This window comes from Esox lucius, chromosome 12 (genome assembly GCF_011004845.1).
Source record: "Esox lucius isolate fEsoLuc1 chromosome 12, fEsoLuc1.pri, whole genome shotgun sequence".
NCBI classification, from domain to species: domain Eukaryota; kingdom Metazoa; phylum Chordata; class Actinopteri; order Esociformes; family Esocidae; genus Esox; species Esox lucius.
Window position 1 is genome coordinate 5,296,656 of NC_047580.1, and position 23,448 is coordinate 5,320,103.

General features: G+C 42.5%; 1 protein-coding gene across 7 annotated transcripts in view; it reads right to left on the minus strand.

The window, feature by feature from the left end:
• cacna1db (calcium channel, voltage-dependent, L type, alpha 1D subunit, b) overlaps positions 1–23,448 on the minus strand; it is a 104,377-nt gene that overhangs the window by 18,150 nt on the left and 62,779 nt on the right. For 2 of the 7 annotated variants that reach the window (XM_034295729.1, XM_034295726.1), the window contains 26 exons: positions 19,174–19,334; positions 18,673–18,898; positions 18,372–18,579; positions 17,307–17,427; positions 16,993–17,107; positions 16,849–16,906; positions 16,573–16,618; positions 16,338–16,485; positions 16,118–16,247; positions 15,666–15,725; positions 13,353–13,459; positions 13,166–13,253; positions 12,906–13,013; positions 12,754–12,806; positions 12,469–12,615; positions 12,091–12,292; positions 11,838–11,996; positions 11,630–11,740; positions 10,739–10,822; positions 9,614–9,649; positions 9,002–9,130; positions 8,842–8,907; positions 8,216–8,307; positions 7,658–7,817; positions 7,204–7,331; positions 7,010–7,106 (listed from right to left, as the gene is read on the minus strand). In XM_034295729.1, coding sequence (XP_034151620.1) covers positions 7,010–7,106; positions 7,204–7,331; positions 7,658–7,817; positions 8,216–8,307; positions 8,842–8,907; positions 9,002–9,130; positions 9,614–9,649; positions 10,739–10,822; positions 11,630–11,740; positions 11,838–11,996; positions 12,091–12,292; positions 12,469–12,615; positions 12,754–12,806; positions 12,906–13,013; positions 13,166–13,253; positions 13,353–13,459; positions 15,666–15,725; positions 16,118–16,247; positions 16,338–16,485; positions 16,573–16,618; positions 16,849–16,906; positions 16,993–17,107; positions 17,307–17,427; positions 18,372–18,579; positions 18,673–18,898; positions 19,174–19,334 — 3,040 coding nt within the window. Of the gene's footprint in view, positions 1–7,009; positions 7,107–7,203; positions 7,332–7,657; positions 7,818–8,215; positions 8,308–8,841; positions 8,908–9,001; positions 9,131–9,613; positions 9,650–10,738; positions 10,823–11,330; positions 11,415–11,629; positions 11,741–11,837; positions 11,997–12,090; positions 12,293–12,468; positions 12,616–12,753; positions 12,807–12,905; positions 13,014–13,165; positions 13,254–13,352; positions 13,460–15,665; positions 15,726–15,805; positions 15,866–16,117; positions 16,248–16,337; positions 16,486–16,572; positions 16,619–16,848; positions 16,907–16,992; positions 17,108–17,306; positions 17,428–18,371; positions 18,580–18,672; positions 18,899–19,173; positions 19,335–23,448 lie in introns of all 7 variants that reach the window. The other 5 variants (XM_034295727.1, XM_034295730.1, XM_034295724.1 and 2 more) reach the window with 4 other exon arrangements.

A 23,448-nucleotide genomic window follows, 5' to 3' on the forward strand; every position in this document is an offset into this window, starting at 1 on the left:
AACATATGACTTAACAAGGAGTGAGCACATAGCATGTGTAATGAGAGTGTGTAATATACACAACCGTTCAAAAGTTTGGGGTCACTTAGAAATAGGTGTACAGAGGCCCATAATCAGCCGCCATCACACCTCGGGGGTATTCCATCAAGGCAAATAAAGGAAAATCCAGGTTCATTTTGATAAGTCTGGCAAATATAAGTTAGAGTTCCGTTCCATTACTGTAGCTTAGGAGTCCCTGCTCAGTAACCAAGGTAACTTATACCTCTGAACAAGCCTGTTCCCTCACAGGCAACATTTAGCTGTGTTTCAAAGAATGTCCAAAAGGCAGAAACAGAATACCAAAAGACTGTTGCATGTATTTTCTCTCTCGCATCACTTATGTTTCCAAACACAAACAGGACAAAAGTTCAGACTTTTTTTGGTCATTCTGACCAAGCATGAATTGGCGTGTTTAACTTAGTTCCAAAGAACATATCAATAGAAATTGTTTAAGAAAAGCATGTCTTACCACGTTCACTGTCTTCAAAAGCCAATAGTTAATTGACATTGGCCTAGAACAGTGGTATTCAAATCTGGCCCTCAAAGCCATTTCTACTCCATTTTTTCATTGCAACCCTCTAATCCGGGACTTATTCAGGCTTAAGACACCAGGTGGGTCCAATTAATGATGAGGTAGAACAGAAAACCAGCAGGCCCCGGCCTTCGTAGGGTAAGATTTGAATACCCCTGGCCTAGAATCTACTATGGATCATGGAGATAATATGGAAAACCATCTCAAATCAGGACGTACAGGACGTACTTCATGGATGATGGTAAAGTACGTACTGTTTAGTATAGTAAGCTAGTATGCCAGTATTGGGACTAAATGGGCCCTACAATGTCATAATACTGTGTCTCAACATTAAATTTTGTCACGCATGAATATCACACGCATTAAAAGCATTAATATCAAAAGAAATATGCAACAAGAAACTTGCTCCCTGGTACAAACCCAATTCCAAAAAAGTTGGGACACTGTACAATTGTGAATAAAAACAGAATGCAATGATGTGGAAGTTTCAAATTTCAATATTTTATTCAGAATACAATATAGATGACATAGTTTAAACTGAGAAAATGTAACACTTTAAGGGAAAAATTAATTGATTTTAAGATTCATTTTTTAAGTTGCTCAAGTTTATGAATAGGAATGTTGTCCCATTCTTGACTAATACAGGCTTCTAGATCCTCTTTATGACGCGCCAAATGTTTTCTATGGGTGAAAGATCTGGACTGCAGGCTGGCCATTTCAGTACCCGGATCCTTCTTCTATGCAGCCATGACATTGTAATTGATGCAGTATGTGGTCTGGCATTGTCATGTTGGAAAATGCATCTTCCCTGAAAGAGACAACGTCTGGATGGGAGCATTTGTTGTTCTAGAACTTGGATATAACTGTCAGCACTGATAGTGCCTTTCCAGATGTGTAGGCTGCCCATGCCACACGCACTCATGCAACCCCATACCATCAGAGATGCAGGCTTCTGAACTGAGCGCTGATAACAACTTGGGTTGTCCTTGTCCTCTTTAGTCCGGATGACATGGTGTCCCAGTTTTCCAAAATTAACTTCAAATTTTTATTCGTCTGACCACAGAACACGTTTCCACTTTGCCACAGTCCATTTTAAATGATCCTTGGCCCAGAGAAAACGCCTGCGCTTCTGGATCCTGTTTAGATACGGCTTCTTTTTTGACCTATAGACTTGTAGCCGGCAACGGCGAATGGCACGGTGGATTGTGTTCACTGACAATGTTTTCTGGAAGTATTCCTGAGCCTATGTTGTGATTTCCATTACAGTATCATTCCTGTATGTGATGCAGTGCCATCTGAGGGCCCGAAGATCACGGGCATCCAGTATGGTTTTCTGGCCTTGACCGTTACGCACAGAGATTGTTCCAGATTCTCTGAATCTTTGGATGATATTATGCACTGTAGATGATGATAACTTCAAACTCTTTGCAATTTTTCTCTGAGAAACTCCTTTCTGATATTGCTCCACTATTTTTCGCCGCAGCATTGGGGGAATTGGTGATCCTCTGCCCATCTTGACTTCTGAGAGACACTGCCACTCTGAGAGGCTTTTTATACCCAATCATGTTGCCAATTGACACAATATGTTGCAAATTGGTCCTCTAGCTGTTCCTTATCTGTACATTTAACTTTTCCGGCCTCTTATTGCTACCTGTCCCAACCTTTTTGGAATGTGTAGCTCTCATGAAATCCAAAATGAGCCAATATTTGGCATGACATTACAAAATGTCTCACTTTCAACATTCGATATGTTATCTATATTATATTGTGAATTAAAGAAGTTTATGAGATTTGTAAATTATTCCATTCCTTTTTTACTCACAATTTGTACAGTGTCCCAACTTTTTTGGAATCGGGTTTGTACACAGACAATACTAGAGCACTTAAGCAAGCCCCCAGAAAATTTTAGTGAAAGTGGTGCTCCACCAAGTTGGAAGTAGACTAGCCTGGATAGACAGTACACCACAATACCGAAAAGCACTCACATCTGTTCGATCAGCTTATTTCTCCAACCTGATTGAGGAGAACAAAAACAATCCAAAATATCTCTTCGATACAGTTGCAAAGTTAACAAAAAAGCAATGCTCAACCAGTGAAGTGGGTCTTCACTTCAGCTGTAATGAATACATTAACTACTTTGATGAAAAGATCATCACCATTAGAAAACAAATAACTGACTCCTCCTTAAATAGTTATAGTCCCCAAATTCTCGGTTGTCCTGAGAATGTCCTGAACCTCCCTGACCAGGTGTCAATGAGAACACTTTAATTTATTGATCCCGTATCACTCAACACATTCACTAAATATGTCATGAGTTCTAAACTCACAAATTGTCAGCTAGACCCGATTCCAACCAAATTACTTAAGGAGCTATTTCCTGTGCTAGGTCAGCCAATGTTGAACATAATAAATTGCTCCCTTTCCTCCAGATGTGTACCAAACTCACTAAAAATAGACCCCATCATAGTACTGAGACTGCACTCGTGAAGGTAACATATGACCTTCTAATGGCCTCAGACAAAGGTTCCGCATCCGTCCTGTTGCTTCTTGATCTAAGTGCTGCTTTTGACACTATTGATCACTCCCTTCACTTAGAAAGACTGGAAACCCATATTGGGCTATGTGGACATGTTCTAGCCTGGTTTAAATCTTATTTATCTGAAAGCTATAAATAAAGTTCAACTAGTGCTGCACACGGCTGCAAGAATTCTAAGAACAAAAAAGTTTGAACACATTACTCCTCTTTACACTGACTGCCTGTTAGGGTTTTTATTGTTACCCTATAAATCAATACATGGACTTGCTCCTACTTACCTCGCTGAACTGATCCAGCCATACATACCTACACGTAACTTTAGATCGCAAGATGCAGGCCATTTAAATGTACCTAGAATTTCTAATCAAACAGCTGGAGGCAGGGCCTTTTCTCATAGAGCTTCACTACTGTGGAATGATTTGCCAATTAAGGTTAGAAATACAAACTCAGTGCAAACTTTCAAGTGTCTACTAAAGACTCATCTCTACAGCATGGTCTATGATTACGTGTAGTCTGGCCCAGAGGCGTGAAGGTGACCAGAAAGGCTTGATAATGTCCACCCTTGCTGTCTTGCCAGGTGGGCTCTCATCGCCACTGGGATCCACTCCCTCCAATGCCATTCGGGGGCGGAGTCACTGACTTGTTGTTGTCTCTCTGTTGCGCACTTGTGCAATTGGGCTGTATTCTGCTGGCAATACTCGGCCCTCATTCAGAGTGGTTGCGGTTGGTGGGGGTCCCTTTGGTTGATGCTTGGCAATGTGGGTGGATTGATTTCCTGCCTGTTGGGCCCTGTCCGGAGCCTCCCCTGGATAGGGCCACAGTGTCACTGGACCCCCCTGTCTCAGCCCCAAGGTCTTATGCTGCTATATTATTGTGCTGGGGGAGAAGGGTCAGTTATCCTTCTCCACTATAAATCCTTGTAGATCTAAGGAATGCATTTTATAAATTTTCCCTGTCTCCTGCCATTTTAAACTTAGGAGGACATGAGGTCTTGGCCCACACCTGAGGTGTACCAGGCATGAAATATCCATTGCTGTCACTGTCCAAAGTCCTCCTGGTTGTGTTGCAGATCAAGACAATACCCACATGTATTTGTTAACTATTACAATTTGTACTCCTAATATGTTCACCCGGCACAGCCAGGACTGGTCATCCATCTGAGCCTGGTTTCTTCCTAAATTCGGGCCTTCTTAGGGAATTTTTCCTAGCCACTGAAATTCAACACTGGGTGTTTTGTAAAATCACTTTTGACAACTGCTGATGTAAAAAGGGATTTATAAATAAATTTGACTGACTTTTCCATCAAGTGAAAAGATGAGAGAATCGTGGAAACACCTACTCTTTCACTGCGCAAGTAATTGTGGTGTATAATACACTAAAAGCTGTGCGTGGGTGCATACCTCGAAAATCCACCAGAAATATTAGACCATCCGGGATGTTTGGCATACTATTTTCAACAGACAAATGGTTTGAGACATACTAATCTTCTCACATACTATTCTGGCATACTATATTGTATGCAAGAATGTGATTTGAGATTCAGCCTATATAATCAGTTGCATCTAAAGATCAGCGAGTAACAACCAAATACGCCACATCCATTCCTCAACAGCCCTGTGGATGAAGGTGCTCAGATTCTACACAAAGCATTTACACCACCAGCCCCAAGAGTCTTCAGAGACAGAAGTTCTCCACAGGGTTTCCCTGATGAATGTCTGTGGGAGAGGTACAGGTTCAGTAGGCCCAGCAAAGTTTAGCTATGCAGTCTGCTGGAACCACCCAAGGATGGCACACTCAATATAGCCAAGCCTCGACCACTATTCAGTCTGTCTGCATAGCTCTGCGTTTATTTGCATGTGGGACATTCTTGTACAGTGTTGGTGATGCAGAAGGTCTTGCGAAGGCAAATGCATGCCGGGAAATAAGGGTATGTCTTGCACTAAAGCAGTACCTTAATATTTTCATCACTTTCCCTGTTCATCTTGAAACACAAAGAATCAAGGAGGTGTTTTATTCCATTGCAGGTATGTGACAGTTAAAATAAAGGTTGCCTAAAGGTTGACAAGACTCTGTATTAACATAATCCTCTTTTTCAAACGTGCAGTTATCTATTGGGGGCATCTGTCCACACACTGTCTGGCAGAATAGTAATAATTGGATTAGGATGAAATTTGCCCCACACAAAGGTCCCCACACAAGGTCTGCCCCACACAAAGTAGTAACTACTGTAGAGAGATAATAAAATACATTAGGGTGTCTAGTTTGAGAAACAGAAGCCTCGCATGTCCTCAACTGGCAGCTCCATTAAATAGTACAAACTCCTCTCTCAACGTCAATAATGAAGAGCCGACTCTGGGATCCTGGCCTTCTAGGCAGAGTTGCAAAGAAAAAGCAATACCTCAGACTGGCCAATAAAAATAAATAATTAAGATGGGCAAAAGGACACAGACACTGTAAGATTGGAAAAAAGTGTTTGGACAGACAAATCAAAGTTTTAGGTGTTTGGATCACAAAGAGGAACATTTGTGAGACAGAGACCAACTGAAAAGATCTTGGAGGAGTGCCTGATGCCATCTGTCAAGCATGGTGTAGGCAACGTGATGGTCTGGGGGTGCTTTGGTGGTGGTAAAGTGGGAGATTTGTACAGGGTAAAAGGGATAGTGATGTGCCCTTGTGGGTACTTGGGTTTTGTGTGTATGTGTATTCCACTCTATGCCCACAGGTGCCCATTTCTTATTGAATGCCATTTTCCCACCAGTCGTTACCCTTCCAGTACAGGCCAATCATCTGCCTCTTCATCCCAAATAAGAGCTGTCAACTGTTCCCTGTGGAATTATTGGTTTTTCTTTGTTCTTGGTGATGCTGCGATTTTCTGGTTTTGTTTGTTTGGTTACGTACACGTAGGTACTTTCTGTTTGTATTAGTCCACTAGTCTAGCAGGTTAGAGGCGGTTGTCATACTTATGTGTTAGATAGGGTTAGATAGTTCAGTTAGTGTAGTCAGTTAGGGTTTGCCCAGTGATATAAATTACAGTAGGTAAGATTATTCTTTTTCAAGACTAGATTAGAGTAGGGATCTTCTGTGGTTTAGATATAGGCGGCACCACCCCAGTATTTTTCCCCCTGCATGTCTGTATGTCAATTTGTACTACTGATCAGTTGTAAATATATCTATATGGCCATAAAACTACCTCTCACTGTAGTTCTTGTCTCTGTGTATCTTTGGATGATATGCTAGTGAAGTGTAGGTGTTTCCACTCTCCCCTAGACTATAGCTGTTGGATTTCATAACAGGGATCTTGAAGAAGGAAGGCTATCACTCCATTTTGCAATGCCATGTGAACAGCAATTAATTGGAGTACATTTTCTCCTTCAACAGGAAAATGACCCAAAGCACAACTCCAAACTATGCAAGAACTATTTAGGGAAGAAGCAATCAGCTGGTATTCTGTCTATAATGGAGTGGCCAGCACAGTCACAAGATCTCAACCCTACTGAGCTGCTGTGGGAGCAAGCTTGACTCTATGATATGTAAGAAGGCCCCAACAAGTCAATCCAACTTGTGGGAGGAGCTTCAGGAAGCATGGGGTGAAATCTCTTCAGATTACCTCAACAAATTGACAACTAGAACGTCAAAGGTCTGCAAGGCTGTAATTGCTGCAAATGAAGGATTCTTTGAGAAAATATTTAAATTAAAAATCATTATTTCTAACTTTGTCAGTGACTGTATTTCCTATTCATTTTGCTATATTTCCTATTCAAACTCATTTTGTTTTCATGGAAAACAAGGACATTTCAAAGTGATCCCAAACTTTTGAACGGTAGTGCATGTGCTGTTTCTTGAATACAATGTGTGTGTGTAATGTGTGCTGTGTGTGTGTCTGTGCGCATACTCAGACCCACTTTGCAGGCCACCCTGTGTGGACACAACTTGCCAAAGCCTAAAGGAGGCTGGATTCGTCTCAGCAATGTGACCACATCCAGATGCTTGATCCTGCCCCTGAAAAACATACAGGAATGCAGAAACGGAGGCCAAGACACTGTATCGAATATAGTACTCAGTGATAACTGGTGTAGAGGATTGTCTCCAGACTCACTTGGCCTCAGGATCGTACTCTGACCAGATCCTTTTAAACTCATCCAGGTGATGAGGACCCAGAATGGACCAATCACGGGTCAGATAGTCAAAGTTGTCCATGATGACCGCAACAAACAGGTTGATGATCTACAACAGATTGTATCTGTATGTAATACGGAAACTACCGTATGTTAGACAGTATGTGTGTGTGTCTGTGTGTCCTTGTTCTACAATATGTGTTAAGACCAGAATTCCACAGGACAATAAAACAGCGTTAGGGTTCAGGTTTAAGGTAAAACTAACAACTGGGGTTTGAATGAAGGGTATCAGTTATGTGTTAGGCGTTTAGGTTAGGAGTTAGCATAAGGTAAGGGTCAAACAGGGTCAACAGGAATCATTAATGGCATTTTGTCGTACTGTACTTGTACTGTTCATTGACGATAAAGTAAAATCTAATTTCCTCGTGTGCATACCAGGAAGGCGCATAGCATATAGAAGCTGATGAAATAGATGATGGCGAAGCCGCTGCCGCAAGTCTTCTCCTCCCCAGGGTTGTAGTCTGACTCAGAGTCACACAGCTTCCCGGGCAGACAAGCCAGCATGATCTCCTGCCACACCTCGCCTGTAGCACACCTGAGAAACAGCAGCCCCGGCCCGGCTCCACCATGAAACGACTGAGAGGGCATTTTTTATCTGATTCATATAACATTTGTTTATATGTGAACAAAACCGGAGGGGGGGGTGGGGGCACATATTCTATTAGGGGGGGCAATGCCAGGCTTATGTTATAACTGCCCCCACGCCTGAGAAACAACACCAATGCTATGTTTTGACTTTAATCAGTCCTGATAGACAGCATCAACACTAATGTTATTACTACAACCACAAATGGGAGAAATCAACAACACTTTTATTAAGACTGCGTAATAACATCCATTCTTGATCGGCTTCCAAATTTGCCCCTTTCACAACAGGACCGTGAGACATTAAATAGTCACACATTCACATACACCAAACACCCACAAAAGTACCTGAACAGCATCAGCACAGCCTGAGGAAATGTCTGGAAGTTGTTGTTGCGGTTAATCTGTGTGCCGTCTACCATGGCAATCTTTCCAAACACCTGAAACCAACACAACAGAGCAGGTTACAAAGAAGTCCTATTGTTAACCCTTTACAGTAGTGGGCTGAAACTGAGTCACTCAGAATGTTTTTCAGGAGTCTTGAATATAGTTTTAACCGAAGTATTGCCTGACGCCCACAATTATACTCTAGGTGTAAAATAAGATATACCTCAGATATAAAGTTACAATGGATTGCATTTTTTGGGGGTTCATATCTCAATAATAATCTTTCAATATGTCACAGAAAACTGAAACCTCTTTAAAAATATGTCACAGAAAACTGAAACCTCTTTAAAACTAGGTGTTTCATGATTTCAGTTTACAAAGTTTTCAACCGGAATAAATCTCAACTCTCTCAGACATCAGGTGTCTTCATTGGTTTAAACCTATATTCACCAGTTTGAGGTGTACACTTTTGTTTTTAACCAGATTGGTTCTGTGACTCAAACCTTGAACAGCAGTGGAAGTTGGGTTGTTTTCAACCTTGCCATGTTGCCATTTCAAAATGTCTATGAAAAATATCTGTCAGATACCTGCATTCCAATAACAGCATAGATGAAGAAGAGCATGGCAATCAGCAGGGCCACATAGGGAAGAGCCTAAGGAAGCCAAAGGGATACAGAGAGTGTGATTAGGACCTGCCTGACTACACTCTAACCCCCAACGACTCACCTGAGGGGATTATTGCCTCACCTGGAAGGACTTGATGAAGGTCCACAGAAGTGTCCGGATTCCCTCCCCTCTACTGAGCAGCTTGACCAATCGCATGACTCGAAACAGGCGGAAGAATGTGATGGAGATGCGAGCGCTGTCCTCCGTGTTCTGAGACAGAGAAATGGGAGACCAGAGGTGGACTTTCAATATACAGCTAGGAGAAGGAAAGAGATCAACACGCTCTTCAAGTGTGTGTGTGTGTGTGTGTACACGTGTATGTGGTCCTCTGCATGCGTGTGTACACGTGTGTTTATTCAAGGTGAGGAACATGCAGCAGGCCCTGACTTGTGTGAATGTAATGAGAACAGCCCTTCCACATACTTTGTTGGATCTATAAAGTGAGTGATCCAGGTCAAACATAAAAACAGTCTGATAATGAGGGGACTATTAACACACGCAAGATCCTAAACCAGAACGGATCTTGTCCATGGGTACCAGGCTACAAAACAATCAAGGAAAAACCTCAGCAAAGAACAGGACTCGGAACATAACATTTCATTCCAAATGAACGTGATGACTGATTGACAACAGAAACAGCTCTGCATTGAGACGATGATGAGGATGAAGAAGTTAGTGGGAGGGGCTTCTTACCCCTGGCTCCACAATCACCTTCACCACCGGGATGGCCTTGAAACCAAAGGTCTGGGTTAACACTAATATGTGGAACTCCTTATCACTCACTGATGTCATGAAGAAGTCATTGACATATAGTAGATATTGCCAGAATTCCTAATCCAACACAACATTACATTTCTCTGCCCAAAATAAAAACCTGACCCGGTGAAACATACAGGTCAGTAAGCAACAGTATTGACACTGAAGACACAACATCATCTCTGCCTCTCCTGAAAAGCAGAATCACAGTAACTTAGCACAGAATCACAGCTCCTTAGCACAGAGTCCCAGTAACATGGCACAGAATAACAATAACTTGGCACTGTATAGACATGCAGTAGGACATTCGGTACATAAAACGTGCCAAACAATTCTACACAGGCTAATATAAGTTATATCATGAATATGATTACATTGTTTAGAGGCCGAGACACAAGCTTTTCACTACACCAGCAAAAACGTCTGCTAACCGGTACACGATTAATAAAACGATAAAACTTTGAAGGTGAGAAAACATAACTTTGACTGGTAACAGAATGAGTTTCCAGGAATAAGTACTTGTTAAATATCTAATGTGATTTTCACTAGACACAAACACATTTATGGTAGCCTATTGCAGTATGACTAACCTTATACAGAAATCTTATTTCATTTAGCTCATGTAGTAAGTCATTTGGGTGGCAGGTTTGTCGTTCCAAACAAGCAAAACAAAGGCACAAAGACTAGACTGTCACAGAAGACTACTAAGCATGAGATTACTAATTGAGACAACATATTGGAGAGGCATTGCAATAACACTTGGAGAGTTATCATAACATGACATCTCACAAATCTGGTTGAGCTCCGAGTCTCTGGCATCACACAAATATAGATATCACACAACTCTTTCATCTCCAATACTTGTAGGATTGCATTCAATATCGCAACATCCACATGATGAATTCTACAACAGCTGGAATGCTCCTAAGAAAGTAATTGCTCTTTCTGACATCGTTCCTAAACATGAAAATGTGTGGGGATCTTGAATGTAACCCTGACGTTATTGCATGCCATTTCCTCCAATAGTACTATGGGACCAAGGACATGAAGATGGCTACTTACATTGATTTCTGTGATTGCAATGTCAACGACGCTACCAACAACAATTAAGGCATCAAACGTGTTCCATGCATCAGCGAAATAGTGCTGTAAACGCCAGCCCCAGGACACAATGAACCAGGAAGAGAAGAGACAGAGGACAGAGACACAGAGAGAAAGAGAAGGATAGATAAATGTGAAAATACGGATGAGAGCAGAAAAGAAAGGCATCTGAGTGGCACTGTGTCTGTGAGAATACAGAATGTGTTACGTAGCCCAACTTCCTGGGTGCTATTATGGCAGCAGCAGAAGTTCTGACTAGGATCTATTATGATCTCCCTACAACCGTTTATTAAATAGATACGTTTCTCAGCGATTCAGTGCCTCCACAGTGCTGAGTAACTGACCACCGTAAGCTTAGACCCGACACCGGCCGAGCAAGTATACGAATGAGTGGTAAGCCCCGAGTTTCCACAATACAGGTCAAACAGCCACCAGAACTGGCTTTAGGACCAGATCGTGGTCTGACTGAGTTCAGGAAAAGTAGAGGAAAAGATAAGGAAGAAGAGAGGAGGCAGGTTGGTAGGTAGGAGGGCAGGTCTATGACAATACTCACATCTACCTGACTGAGAATGATGTCTACTACGCTGCCAATCACCACCAGGGCATCGAAGACGTTCCAGGCATCCCCAAAATACCACTTCAGGCCCAGGTACAGAGCCCAGCACAGGGGGGGGAGAGGTAGGAAAGGGGGGTGGTGGGGGTCAGCGGAGGGAAAGGGTGAGGGGGGGTGTTAAGGTAAATATTACAGGGGGAGATACTTGGCAGACGGGCGAGAGGAGAGACACGGGTGAGAAGGGGTGAGATAACTGCTCGACCGTGCAAGCTGAGAAGCAGGCCGCCTGACTGACTCACCCTGGGTTTAAAGGCGATGAGCTTGAGGATCATCTCCACGGTGAAGACGCCAGTGAAGACCATGTTCAGGATGTCCATAGCGTAGTTGAACAGGCGTGACTGGCCATAGTGCTAAACGGAGGGGGGGCAGAAGATGAGAAGGACAAAAAGACACCTGGGTCCAGAGACACGGAGAGAGAGCTGCAGGGGCCTGGCAGGAGGGACTCACCTGAATGGCTAGACACAGCGTGTTGAGGATGATAAGGACAAACATGACGTACTCAAACCCGGTGGAGTTGACCACATACCAGAACTTGTACTGGTAGGGGTTCTTAGGGATGTACCTCCTCAGTGGACGAGCCTTCAGGGCGTACTCCACACACTGACGCTAGAGAGACAGCGCCGAGTTAAACATGGCCGACACACAGGCCTACATATGCAAACCCAGATGGAAAACACACAGCTGCACCCGCAGCTCCTACCTGGTTCTTGTCCAGCTCACAGTTCTTGTACTCTTTCTCTCCCTGCTCTTGAAATGTGACGATGACAAAACCCACGAAGATGTTCATCATGAAGAAGGCTATGATGATGATGTAGATGATGAAGAAGATGGAGATCTCCACGCGGTAGTTGTAGATGGGGCCCATATTCTCTCTGTTAGAATCGATGGCCTTGTACAGCAAACTGGAGCACGGACACAAACAAGCTCATCAACGACACGCTTTGACCACGCACACGTGGGAGTTTGTGTGGTTGTGGGTGCGCTTGCTGTGTGTGTGCGCGTGTGTGCATGTTAGTGTGTGTGCATACATAGTTTTTTTATGCTGGCTTGTGTGTGTATAACAGTGACAGGCTCTTACGCAGGCCAGCCTTCAAATGTAGAGACCGTGAACAGGGCCATCATGGCCATCAGCACGTTGTCGAAGTTGAAGTCGCTGTTGTACCAGATTCTCTCTCTGACCGCAGGCAACGCCGTGTCGCCGTCCTTATACAGGATGTACGTTCCCCTACAGGACACAGAGGATAACTTATTATTCACACAATCGGTTTAACAGATGAACACACTGATGTACAATTACACACCACAAAGGGCATTTCACATTCAAGATCGTACAGGTAAAGAAACAGCCAACGGTGGAACTCACTTGCATTCCTGTGGGCTGGACTTGGCCTCGTCTGTGCAGCGATAGAACTTGCCCTGAGTGACAGAATAGAACATTAACAGTTGCCGTTGTAGCACAAAAACGCATGCTGCCGCACATGTGTAAGACACGGGCCGCGCTACGCCGCCAGGCACCTTGAAGAGCTGCACTCCGATGCAGGCGAACATGAACTGTAGAAGCGTGGTGACGATCATGATGTTACCGATGGTCCTGATGGCCACAAATACACACTGGACCACGTGCTGCAGGGTTAGGGGTCAAAAACGGAAAAGACGAGAGAAAGGGGTCAGGGATTAGGGCGATTGAGGTTCAGTGGTCCCTTCTGCAACTGTAATGGTCAGTAGAGGTTTATGAATGGGTGTTAGAGTTTGTTAGACTTTTGCCCATGGTTCACCTTGAGGCCCTTGGCTCTGTTGATGGCCCTCAGGGGCCGCAGTACCCTCAACACACGCAGGATCTTCACCACCGAGATGGCAGATGACCTGAATGCCAAACACACACAGTTATTCACACATCTTTGACTGACTGGTCTGTTGTTTGATTGATGTTTGAACTTTTTGATTGACTGAATGATTACATACTGAATGCCAAAAGACACCAGAGAGACTCCCACAACCAGCAGATCCAGCAGGTTGAAATAGTTCCTGCAGAAGGCACCTTTATGGAGGAATGCGCCAAATGCTGTCATCTAATGAGGAAAGACAAAGTGGCATCAAAATGTATGGTTCCCCATTCTGGACCGTCTCAAACTACACACAACAACTGTAGTTATAGAGTGAGCTACAAAAGTATTTGGACAGATTGGCTCTGTATTCTAGCACATCAGATTTAAGAATGATCCAATGGGGTGTTTTCATGTATATCATTATTTGTTTGCATTGTTTCTGAATGCACAAGAGAGCAGTCAATATCTAGTTTTGATACTAGGCTCTACATCTGGGGTCTGTCAACATGAGGACCAAAGATCAATAAATTGATCATGCCGTATTTGGTTTGCTAAAATCAACTGATTGGTATTTTAAGAAAATGGAAAGCACTGCTTGGCTCAGTAGTGACAAATGGCCACATAGTACAAGGAAGACCTCTAGTGGATGATGGAAGATTGCTGTCAATGGTGAAAAAAGAAACAAATCACAGTCCAATAGACCAGCAACAGTCTCCAGGAAGTAGTCATAATGTGTCAAAAATGACCAAATACAGAAGAGTACACCAGCTGAAAATCAGAAGCTACACCAGAAATGGCAAATCACAAGTAAGCTTTTAGAACACAATGCCCAGGTTAGTAGAAAGTACATATAAGAGCCTGTTCAGTAACAAAGTGTTACAGACAGATGCTGATGGTTTACCTTGTACCAGAGTAAGGGTGTGTGAAATGTGGACGGAAAAAAGAACTACCCATGAAAGTAAACCACCTTATCTGAGAGATGTTGATGAAGCAGTGTTGTGGCTGGGGCAAGGAATGTGTGTCTGCAACTGTCTTTGATGAACACTTTGTCGATCCCAGTATTAATCCATCCGAATACTTTAAGGGACCCTAACTAGGGGGTATGTTCAAAACTGCTGACATTTCTTAATCGTTCATCTGATACGGATGAAAGTGCCCTGCGACAGTCTAAACTTTAACCCTGTAATGATTAAAAATCCAGAATGCTCGAATACAGAGCCCAAAGAATTGTGTCACTGTCCAAACACTTGGAAATGAGCATATCTGGAGGGATGATCTTTCTGAGTGGGCAGACAAACACACCTGCCCACACTGATACAGGTCCACACTACTCGGATTGGACTCATTTTCAATCGCACTAATAAAGTCGACACAACACAAAAAGCACTGCACAAAAAACATCTTTCCATCAACGTGCGTGCATGCAAAATGTCCCTCACTTCGCCTGTAGTCCTTAACAGTAAATAGTAAAATGTGCACACTCACATAAACACATACACACAAAGACAAACACAAAGACACACACAAATACCAACAAAGACACAGGCACACAGACATGTACTTTAAAAACGTTGACAAATGAACTGTTCAGAAATTAGACACATTATTTCAGAGAAAGGTGTACAATATTCATTTCCTGTGAAGATTAGAACAAATATAGCTTAAACCTCTTTCCATGAATTTGCCATTAATCTATTCGTTGTCACTTCCACCATTAAGCTCAGTCTCAAAGCACAAAACATGGAATTTGCATCAGAGCAGAAGAACAGAAATGTTTAAAAACCTCCAAAGCAGGAGTTTGAAAAGAGTATTGCCAGTAAACTTAATTCATGTGTCTCATAGAATTGTTCATATTTCGTGGAAATACAGTAACCAAGGGTGTTGAATTATGTATTCATACCAAAACAAGCATGGGACCAACATGATGCAGACATGAGCCCTCACACAAAGCAAAGGGAACACACAGGACTGGAGCTGGGCAGCTGAAGAGAACGGCCCAGGAAGAAGGTCAGAGTTCCTTAATCATCTTGCTAGATCAGCTCATGTTTTAGTTGAAGCTAAACTCAATGTCAAAGGAGCTTTTGGGTGAAACAAAAAAACAGAACTATAGAGGAAGAATCTCTGGGGTGGAGATTCACCAAGTGGTGACATGTTTCGCCGTACACAATAACAAAATGGTTGACCATATTATAGGACTGCCCCATTCAACACTAAAGAATTTATAAACATACAGTATTTGGCATGTCTAAACAGGGTTGAAAGCAACTCAATCATTAAATAAACCCATATGTTATCTATTGAGTTGCAGGTCTGTACATGAATAGATGTTCAGTGGTTGTGAGTTGGCTGAGAGACAGACAGAAACTAATAATGTGCCATTTAAGAACAGGCAACATATAGCAGACGGGGAAGTGCAGCAAGGCTATGGTTGTCATAGAAACCAGGTTACCTTCAACAGGATCTCAAAGGTAAATATACTAGTGAAGACATAATCTGCATAGCCTAGGATCTGGAAAGCAACGAGAAGGTCGAAGTATTACCACACAAGCCCTACAGCACAGCACACACACCAAGGAGGAGAACATTTACCTTCAACAGGATCTCAACAGTAAAGATTGCCGTGAAAGCATAGTCAAAATAACCAAGTATCTGCAAAAGGCAATGTGAGAGTTTAACAGGAGTTTAAGGCATCGACACATGACATAAACATCTTGACAATGCATCGACTGTCCTAAATTGTAAAAAAAAACATACATTACAATAACCGCGGCAATTGAGTATAGGTTGTATGGGAGTTTTTAGTTTACAATGACATTTTTAACATACTGTACGTATTCCATACCACTGGTAAACAAGATTATAGCAATGCTATCATGGCAAAAAGGCTGAAAATATACACACAATGTTGCGTGCAGAGAAGTTTCTTATGGGGTCCTCAGCAGCTAAAGACACTGAGCTGAGCATAATGAAGACCAGGATGAGGTTGGTGAAGATGTGGTGGTTGATCAGTTTGTGGCAGGCCACCCTGACCCTGAGGAAGAAAGCCAGGAAACAAGAAATTATTTGTTAGTGTGTGAGGGCATGTTTTTTTCCCCTATGTTTAGCACTGAGGCCTCCTCACGGATTAGTGCTGCTGAAGATGAAGAAAGCGCTGCCCTCAGGGATGGGCGGAGTCTTCTCCTTGATGCTAAAATTGGACAGCCTTTGGGGACGCGGAACAGCTGGAACCTCCGGCAGCTGGTCATCGGCATCATCGTCATCATCCCCAACTGAGGGGACCCAAGAGAAAGCGGTGTCAGAGCAGGGAATCCTGGGCACAACCACTAGCACGCTGACATCAGAACAAACCAGGTTACCTGGCTTAGAAGAAGACTCCTTCTCCGCTTCATCTTCCAGTGGAACCTAGAAATGTCAGCCTTATATCAGGTCTGTCATGTCAGCAACGTATCAGTACTTTTATGCTTGTTGATAGGTTTTACTTAATTATGTCACTAAATGTGGGCCACCATTACTCATTATGTAATTGAAATGTAAAAGAAAGTATGTAATATCCAACGATTACCTTTGTCTGCTCATTGTTTTCCCTCCTCTGACTTTCTAAACTCTTGAACTAAAGGTAAGCCTCTGATTACCTTGATGTCTCCATCCTGGCCCTCAAGTTTCAGCTCTTCTGCTTTGTCTGTGTCACTTCTGTCAAACAAGAGACAACATCCAGGTCTGGTCAGGAGAGAAAACAAAAAGGACACCATCGCCTCCTGTCGCACACTCAGTGTTACCTGGAACACTTCTTCCTCTCCTTCTCTTCTTCTTCCTCCTTATGGGCAGTGTTCAGGCTCTCTGCATCAGCCAGATTGTCAACAGCGATGGCCAAGAAGACGTTCAGTAGAATGTCTAATTACACACTGGACTTAAGGACAACTGCGACACAATACAACACCTCAAATGTCAGACATAAGGACCACTAAGATAAAACAAAACACCTCAGGGTTCAGACTTAAAGACAACTTTAAGATTAAAAAACAAAACTTCATGTTTCTTGTTCCAATGTGTTCAGGCTTTTGAACTAATTCAAGTGTTTTGAGCAGGATACAGTTTCCACAGACAAAAAGGATGATGAAGTAGACACAAACGATCATGCCTGACGAGAAGGGTCCACCATACGCCATGATGCCGTCATACATTACAGCATTCCAGTCCTCGCCTGTCAGGATCTGAGTCGCATAATTATCGCAGCGTCATCCCAGTTAGCACAACGTCATCACCACATTCTTCAAACATTGTTATGACACAATTCAAGTAATCCCACTGTTGTCACATAACCTGCTATTACAGTGTTATTGCACTGCAACATCCTCACAGGATTCCTGCAAGGTTACTCCAGCATCATCATGATGTCATTACAACGTCAATACGTCTACAATCCCTGTGAGTAAAGTTACTGCAGCATCATCATGATGTCATTACAATGTCAATACATCTACGATCCCTGTGAGCAAAGTTACTGCAGCATCATCATGATGTCATTACAATGTCAATACGTCTACAATCCCTGTGAGCAAAGTTACTGCAGCATCATCATGATGTCATTACAACGTCAATACGTCTACGATCCCTGTAAGCAAAGTTACTGCAGCATCATCATGATGTCATTACAACGTCAATACGTCTACGATCCCTGTAAGCAAAGTTACTGCAGCATCATCATGATGTCATTACAACGTCAATACGTCTACGATCCCTGTAAGCAAAGTTACTGCAGCATCATCATGATGTCATTACAACGTCAATACGTCTACGATCCCTGTAAGCAAAGTTACTGCAGCATCATCATGATGTCATTACAACGTCAATACGTCTACGATCCCTGTAAGCAAAGTTACTGCAGCATCATCATGATGTCATTACAATGTTAATACGTCTACGATCCCTGTGAGCAAAGTTACTGCAACATCATCATGATGTCATTACAACGTTAATACGTCTACGATCCCTGTGAACAAAGTTACTGCAGCATCATCATGATGTCATTACAACGTCAATACGTCTACAATCCCTGTGAGCAAAGTTACTGCAGCATCATCATGACGTCATTACAACATCAATACGTCTACGATCCCTGTGAGCAAAGTCAGCGACGTGCAAAAGAGGCCCATACCTGAAATACTGTAAGCAGCGCCTGGGGGAAGTTGTCGAAGGTGCTTCTCTTGGTTATCGTCTCATCAAAGTTGAACTTCCCCCCAAACAGCTGCATGCCCAGCAGCGAGAAGATGATGATGAAGAGGAACAGCAGGAGAAGCAGGGAGGCGATGGACTTCATGGAGTTGAGTAGCGACGCCACCAGGTTACTGAGAGAGGCCCAGTGGCTGCAAGGCAGAGAGAGAGGGAGGGGGTCAAGTGTCAAGGGGCTGTGACCTCCACATCCACATCCGGACTCTCTCCAGGTCTCCAAGTCTCACCGAGTGACCTTGAATATCCTTAGGAGACGGACACAGCGGAAGACAGAGATGCCCAGAGGAGACATAATGGCCAGCTCCACCAGGACGGTCTCCACCATACCACCGCAAACAACGAAGCAGTCGAAGCGGTTGAAGAGGGACACAAAGTAGGCCTGCAGACCCAAGCTGTACATCTTTACCAGCATCTCACACGTGAACAGGGCCAGCAACACCTTGTTGGCCACGTCTGTGGAAGAAGCAAGTGGAGATCAGAGATGCAGGCATTATAATACAACACAGTCTTGTTATAAAGGCCACTGAGACGGAGGACCTGGTTTCAATTATTATGGAAAAAAGGTGTACGCTACAAATACAGCGTCTGAAGCACATCCTAGTCCAGTAACACTTAAGACATAGGATTTACAGGGAACTAGATGGTGCTGTTGGGTCGTAAAAGGACAATGTAAAGTACACATTCATCTCATACGGAAATGGAAAGTTCTGTTTTGACCCTCAACCCACCCTGAACTTCGGTGAGCCAGTCAGGCTGGTTGTAGTGCTCTGAGGAGATGGTGAGCGTGTTGAGAAACACCAGTATTATCACGAGCCAATAGAAAGACACAGACTTCACAGCAGCACGACACTTCCTGCGGCAGAACCTGTTCCAGCGACGCCATCGCCTACTGCACCACAGAAGAAATGAGGTCACAATCCCACCGGAAACCAGGAAGTCGTGTTAGGCATTGGTTCATCAACATAGCACTTTTTAGAAAGGTTAATTGAGAACTGCAAAGAAATCATGCTTGTTAGACAGAAGATCTCAGTCAATCGCAGGGTCACGGACTAAACTAAAAGGCAGACATGATGAAGGTGATGATGTGCATGACATGGGCAGGATTGAAAATCACTCGCTCTACCAGTTTGAATATAGAAAAGGACTCATTAGGGCGCCAAGCAACGAAGTTGCTGGAACCCTTTTTTCTTTGTACGTTTTATTATTATTAGGGGACCAAGTACCGTAGGTACGGTACCCTATTGTTTTTGTTGGTTTTATTATTATTATTATTATTAGGGGACCAAATACCGTAGGTACGGTACCCTATTGTTTTTGTTGGTTTTATTATTATTAGGGGTTCAAGCACGAAGTGCTGAAACCCTATTGTTATTGTACAGATTTTTATTATTATTCTTCTGCCGTAATTAGGGGTTCAAGCACAAAGTGCTGAAACCCTATTGTTATTGTACAGATTTTTATTATTATTCTTCTGCCGTAAAACGCATCGTGCAGCCCAAACCGTAAGAGCTGGAGCTTTGAAACTTTGGCATATGGTAGTACAAAAATCGAGGAGAGGTTATCAAAATATGAGCCCGATTGGCCCATAGGTGGCGCTATAGCAACCAAAAGCGCAAAAGTGGTCATAACTCCTAGACCGTATGTCGTAGACTCAAGTGTCTTATATCCCTGTAATCCTTGGCTCAAGATGAACAAAACGTATATCTCCGATTTCATTTCCGCCATGATAGATTTTCCGCCATTTAGAATTTTGTCAAAAACCTACTTTTGCGAACTAGTCCCTGGATTTTCGCCCGATCGGAACCAAACCAGTGTAGAAATGTTCTATGGAGTCTGAAAATCAATAATTATCAAAAAAAAGTTTTAATTTCGATTCATGGTCGCTAGGGGGCGCAAAATTAAAGTTGTGGGAGGAGCCTATTTTACTAAAAAGGCTATAACTCAAGAAGTAGTTAAGTAAACTTCACCAACCTTGGTATACATGTGTTAGTAAAAAAACTGCGTCGATTGGCCACATGGTGGCGCTATAATACAAAAAATAATACGAAAAACGTATAGACACCTGACCGTTTGTCCAAATTACTTGAAATTTGGTATGCAGTGTCTTTGCCCAAGGGGCCATGTATGCCTTAGAGGATATTGGCGTATCTCAAAAAACATGGCCGCCATTGGCCAATGAGATTTGAGCACCTATTAAACCAGGTTGACATACTCTGATCAGAACGAAACTTGGTGGGCATGTTTGGCACAAGGTCCTAGAGGTCTGTAAGAATTTTGAAAGAAATCGGCCACTAGTTGGCGCTAACGAGTTTTAAGGCTCTCCAATCACGTGTTGTTACAAATTTCGTCAAAAAATGCATATCACTTGATAGATCTCCTCATGCTGAAAAACTTTGCCTCAAGAACCACTACTGTCAATCAAACTGTTCATTTAATATTCGCGAATATGTTAAAAACCTACTTTCGCGAACTAGTACCTGGACTTTCGGCCTTTCGGAACCAATTCGGTCTACGATGATTCTCTGGACTCTCTAGATCAATAATTATCAAAAAAAAAAATCCATTTGCCTGGCTGTAACAGGATAATTTATTCAAGTGGCAGGACAAAATACACTCAAAAGCCAATAAATCCCATAGAAAAACCCCAAACTTCACAAAAATAGATGAGCATATGTGCATAACATAGTGAAGAAGCATGCAGAGTTTTGTGGAGATCAGACAATAGGTGCAACTATAACTGTCAAAAAGCTTTGAAAAACGTACATTTCCAATGCTACAATGCCTGTATTGGCTGTGAATGGACTTTTCCATTTATTATTTCAGTGGTTAAATGCTTGCTAAATAAAACGTAATGTCTTTTGATGTTTGGGTGCTTAAAGGCCTTAACAGCTTGAACCACGATAAATGCTGCTTGCAGCTTTAATTATTATTATTATTATTAGGCGACCAAGTACCGTAGGCAACGAAGTTGCTGGAACCCTTTTATGTTTGTACATTTTATTATTATTATTCTCCAGGGCCATTTTCAGAGGTCCATAGCTCGGTCCCCTCTGGTTCAAAACGCTCCAAACTTTGCCTGATTGTACACGGCCAAGGTCCGAAGGTCCTTGGCCATCATGGTACCCATATTTCTCATGGTGGCGCTGTAGCACTCAGTCGAAAATGGAAAAGGTGAAGCTCAGATCTCATAAACCGAATGTTGTAGAGACACGCAACCAAGTTCCAGATATACCCCTTCTCATGCTGACCAAAAAAGTATCTGGGGTCTTTCAAATTCGCTCCTTCATTTTGAATTTGGTGAAAAACACGTAAACCACATCTCCTCCGAGACCGCTGAACGGATTTGCATGCCGTTTGGTGTGAAGGACCTTTGAACCATTATCTTTAAAAGTTATACAAGGAAAGTTGATATCTCAAATAGTACGGCCGAAATCGGCGAATGAAATTGAGTTGGGTGGGTCTATGACTTTAGACGTCCATTAAACCCAAATGGAAAATCAAACAGCTACAAACGAAACATACTCATAAATGTGTCTGCTAGGAATGGACAGGAAAACTCCCATATAGAAATACCGCTTGGGGGCGCTATAAACATAACCGATGTTTCTCCCGATTTTGCCGTTGATAAAAACACACTTTACTGACATGGATTTGGATGACAATTGGTGTAAAGGACGACTGGACCATAGTCTTTAAAAGTTATATTTTTGTAAATGTTTCTGGTAGATTTTCTAAATATGCATCTGTGTGCTATTTCAGGTATTATAGATCACAACCTGATGAGACTATTCCAACTGCCAGCCAGCCGGTCCTTCAATATTGCCACCCCAGTTCGATTCCCGTTTCAGACATTCCAAATTCTATATCTCATAAATGCCTTTCCACAATACATATCTGAAATACCATGATTTTCATTTATTTGAGAGAATAATTGTATTACGTGACCCTTTTATGCTGTTATTGTTTTCCAAAGAAAGGAACCAGCCATGGAGTGATTGGAGTCATTGATTTCGTTATAAGTAGGATGTATAGCTATTAGCTAGCCATCTATAATGATCTTTGTACAACAGTACACTTTAGTTCCGTTAGAAACGTTTTGTTGCCAACTGTATCTCAGCAAAATGTAATGGCTGGGGTAAAATGTACATTTGGAGAGGATGGAGAGCTGTAGGGACAACCTGTAGCCCCTGTGGTGTAGTGGGGATATCCCTGTTCTGCAATATTCTGACCCTGGTTCAATTCCCCTCTGAGATGTTCCAAATATTGTATTTCAGAAATGTATATCCACTCTGTACTTTTCACCCTTCACACAACAATATATATCCCCTCTGTAATACCTTGATGTTTAGGAGAAGAATTGTTTTACGTGACCCTTATATACTGTTATTGTTTTTCAAAGACACAAATCAGCCATGAAGTGATTGTAGTCATTGTTTTCGTTATAAATAGGATGTATAGCTATTAGCTATATAGACTTTGTGCAAGACTGCTCTTTAGTTCCGTTAATAAATGTTATTTTGTCTACGTTATTTCAGCAAAAATGGAATGGCTGAGGTGAAAGTTGCATTCTGCTGTTTAAATAGTGTAATGATTAAAGACAGTCTGCCACATTAAACACCAGGGATTGAAACCTGCCAGCGACAACAATATTCATACCTCCTAATCGGCTGAACTAGGATTGCCTGGTTCCTTTTCTGTTTTCAAGGTCTTTTTATTTTGTTTTGATTTCCTCTCCTTCGATTGGACATCCTGACTACCAGCGGCATTGGGCATTTTTAAATAGCAATTTCTCTAGTGAGAGCATGCAGTGAGATGCTTCCTGTGCCCCGCTTGGCCCCCTGAAACACTGCTCACAGCTTTAATGTTTTATTTCATTGTGTGTACTGCAATGAGCAAATAGAAAACAACAAAAAACTGAGAATTGCCTGAGGAGGTCAGACACAAGATAGTAACCAAGTATGGACAATCTCAAGGCTCATCTAATTATAGCGTTTTCTTAGTAG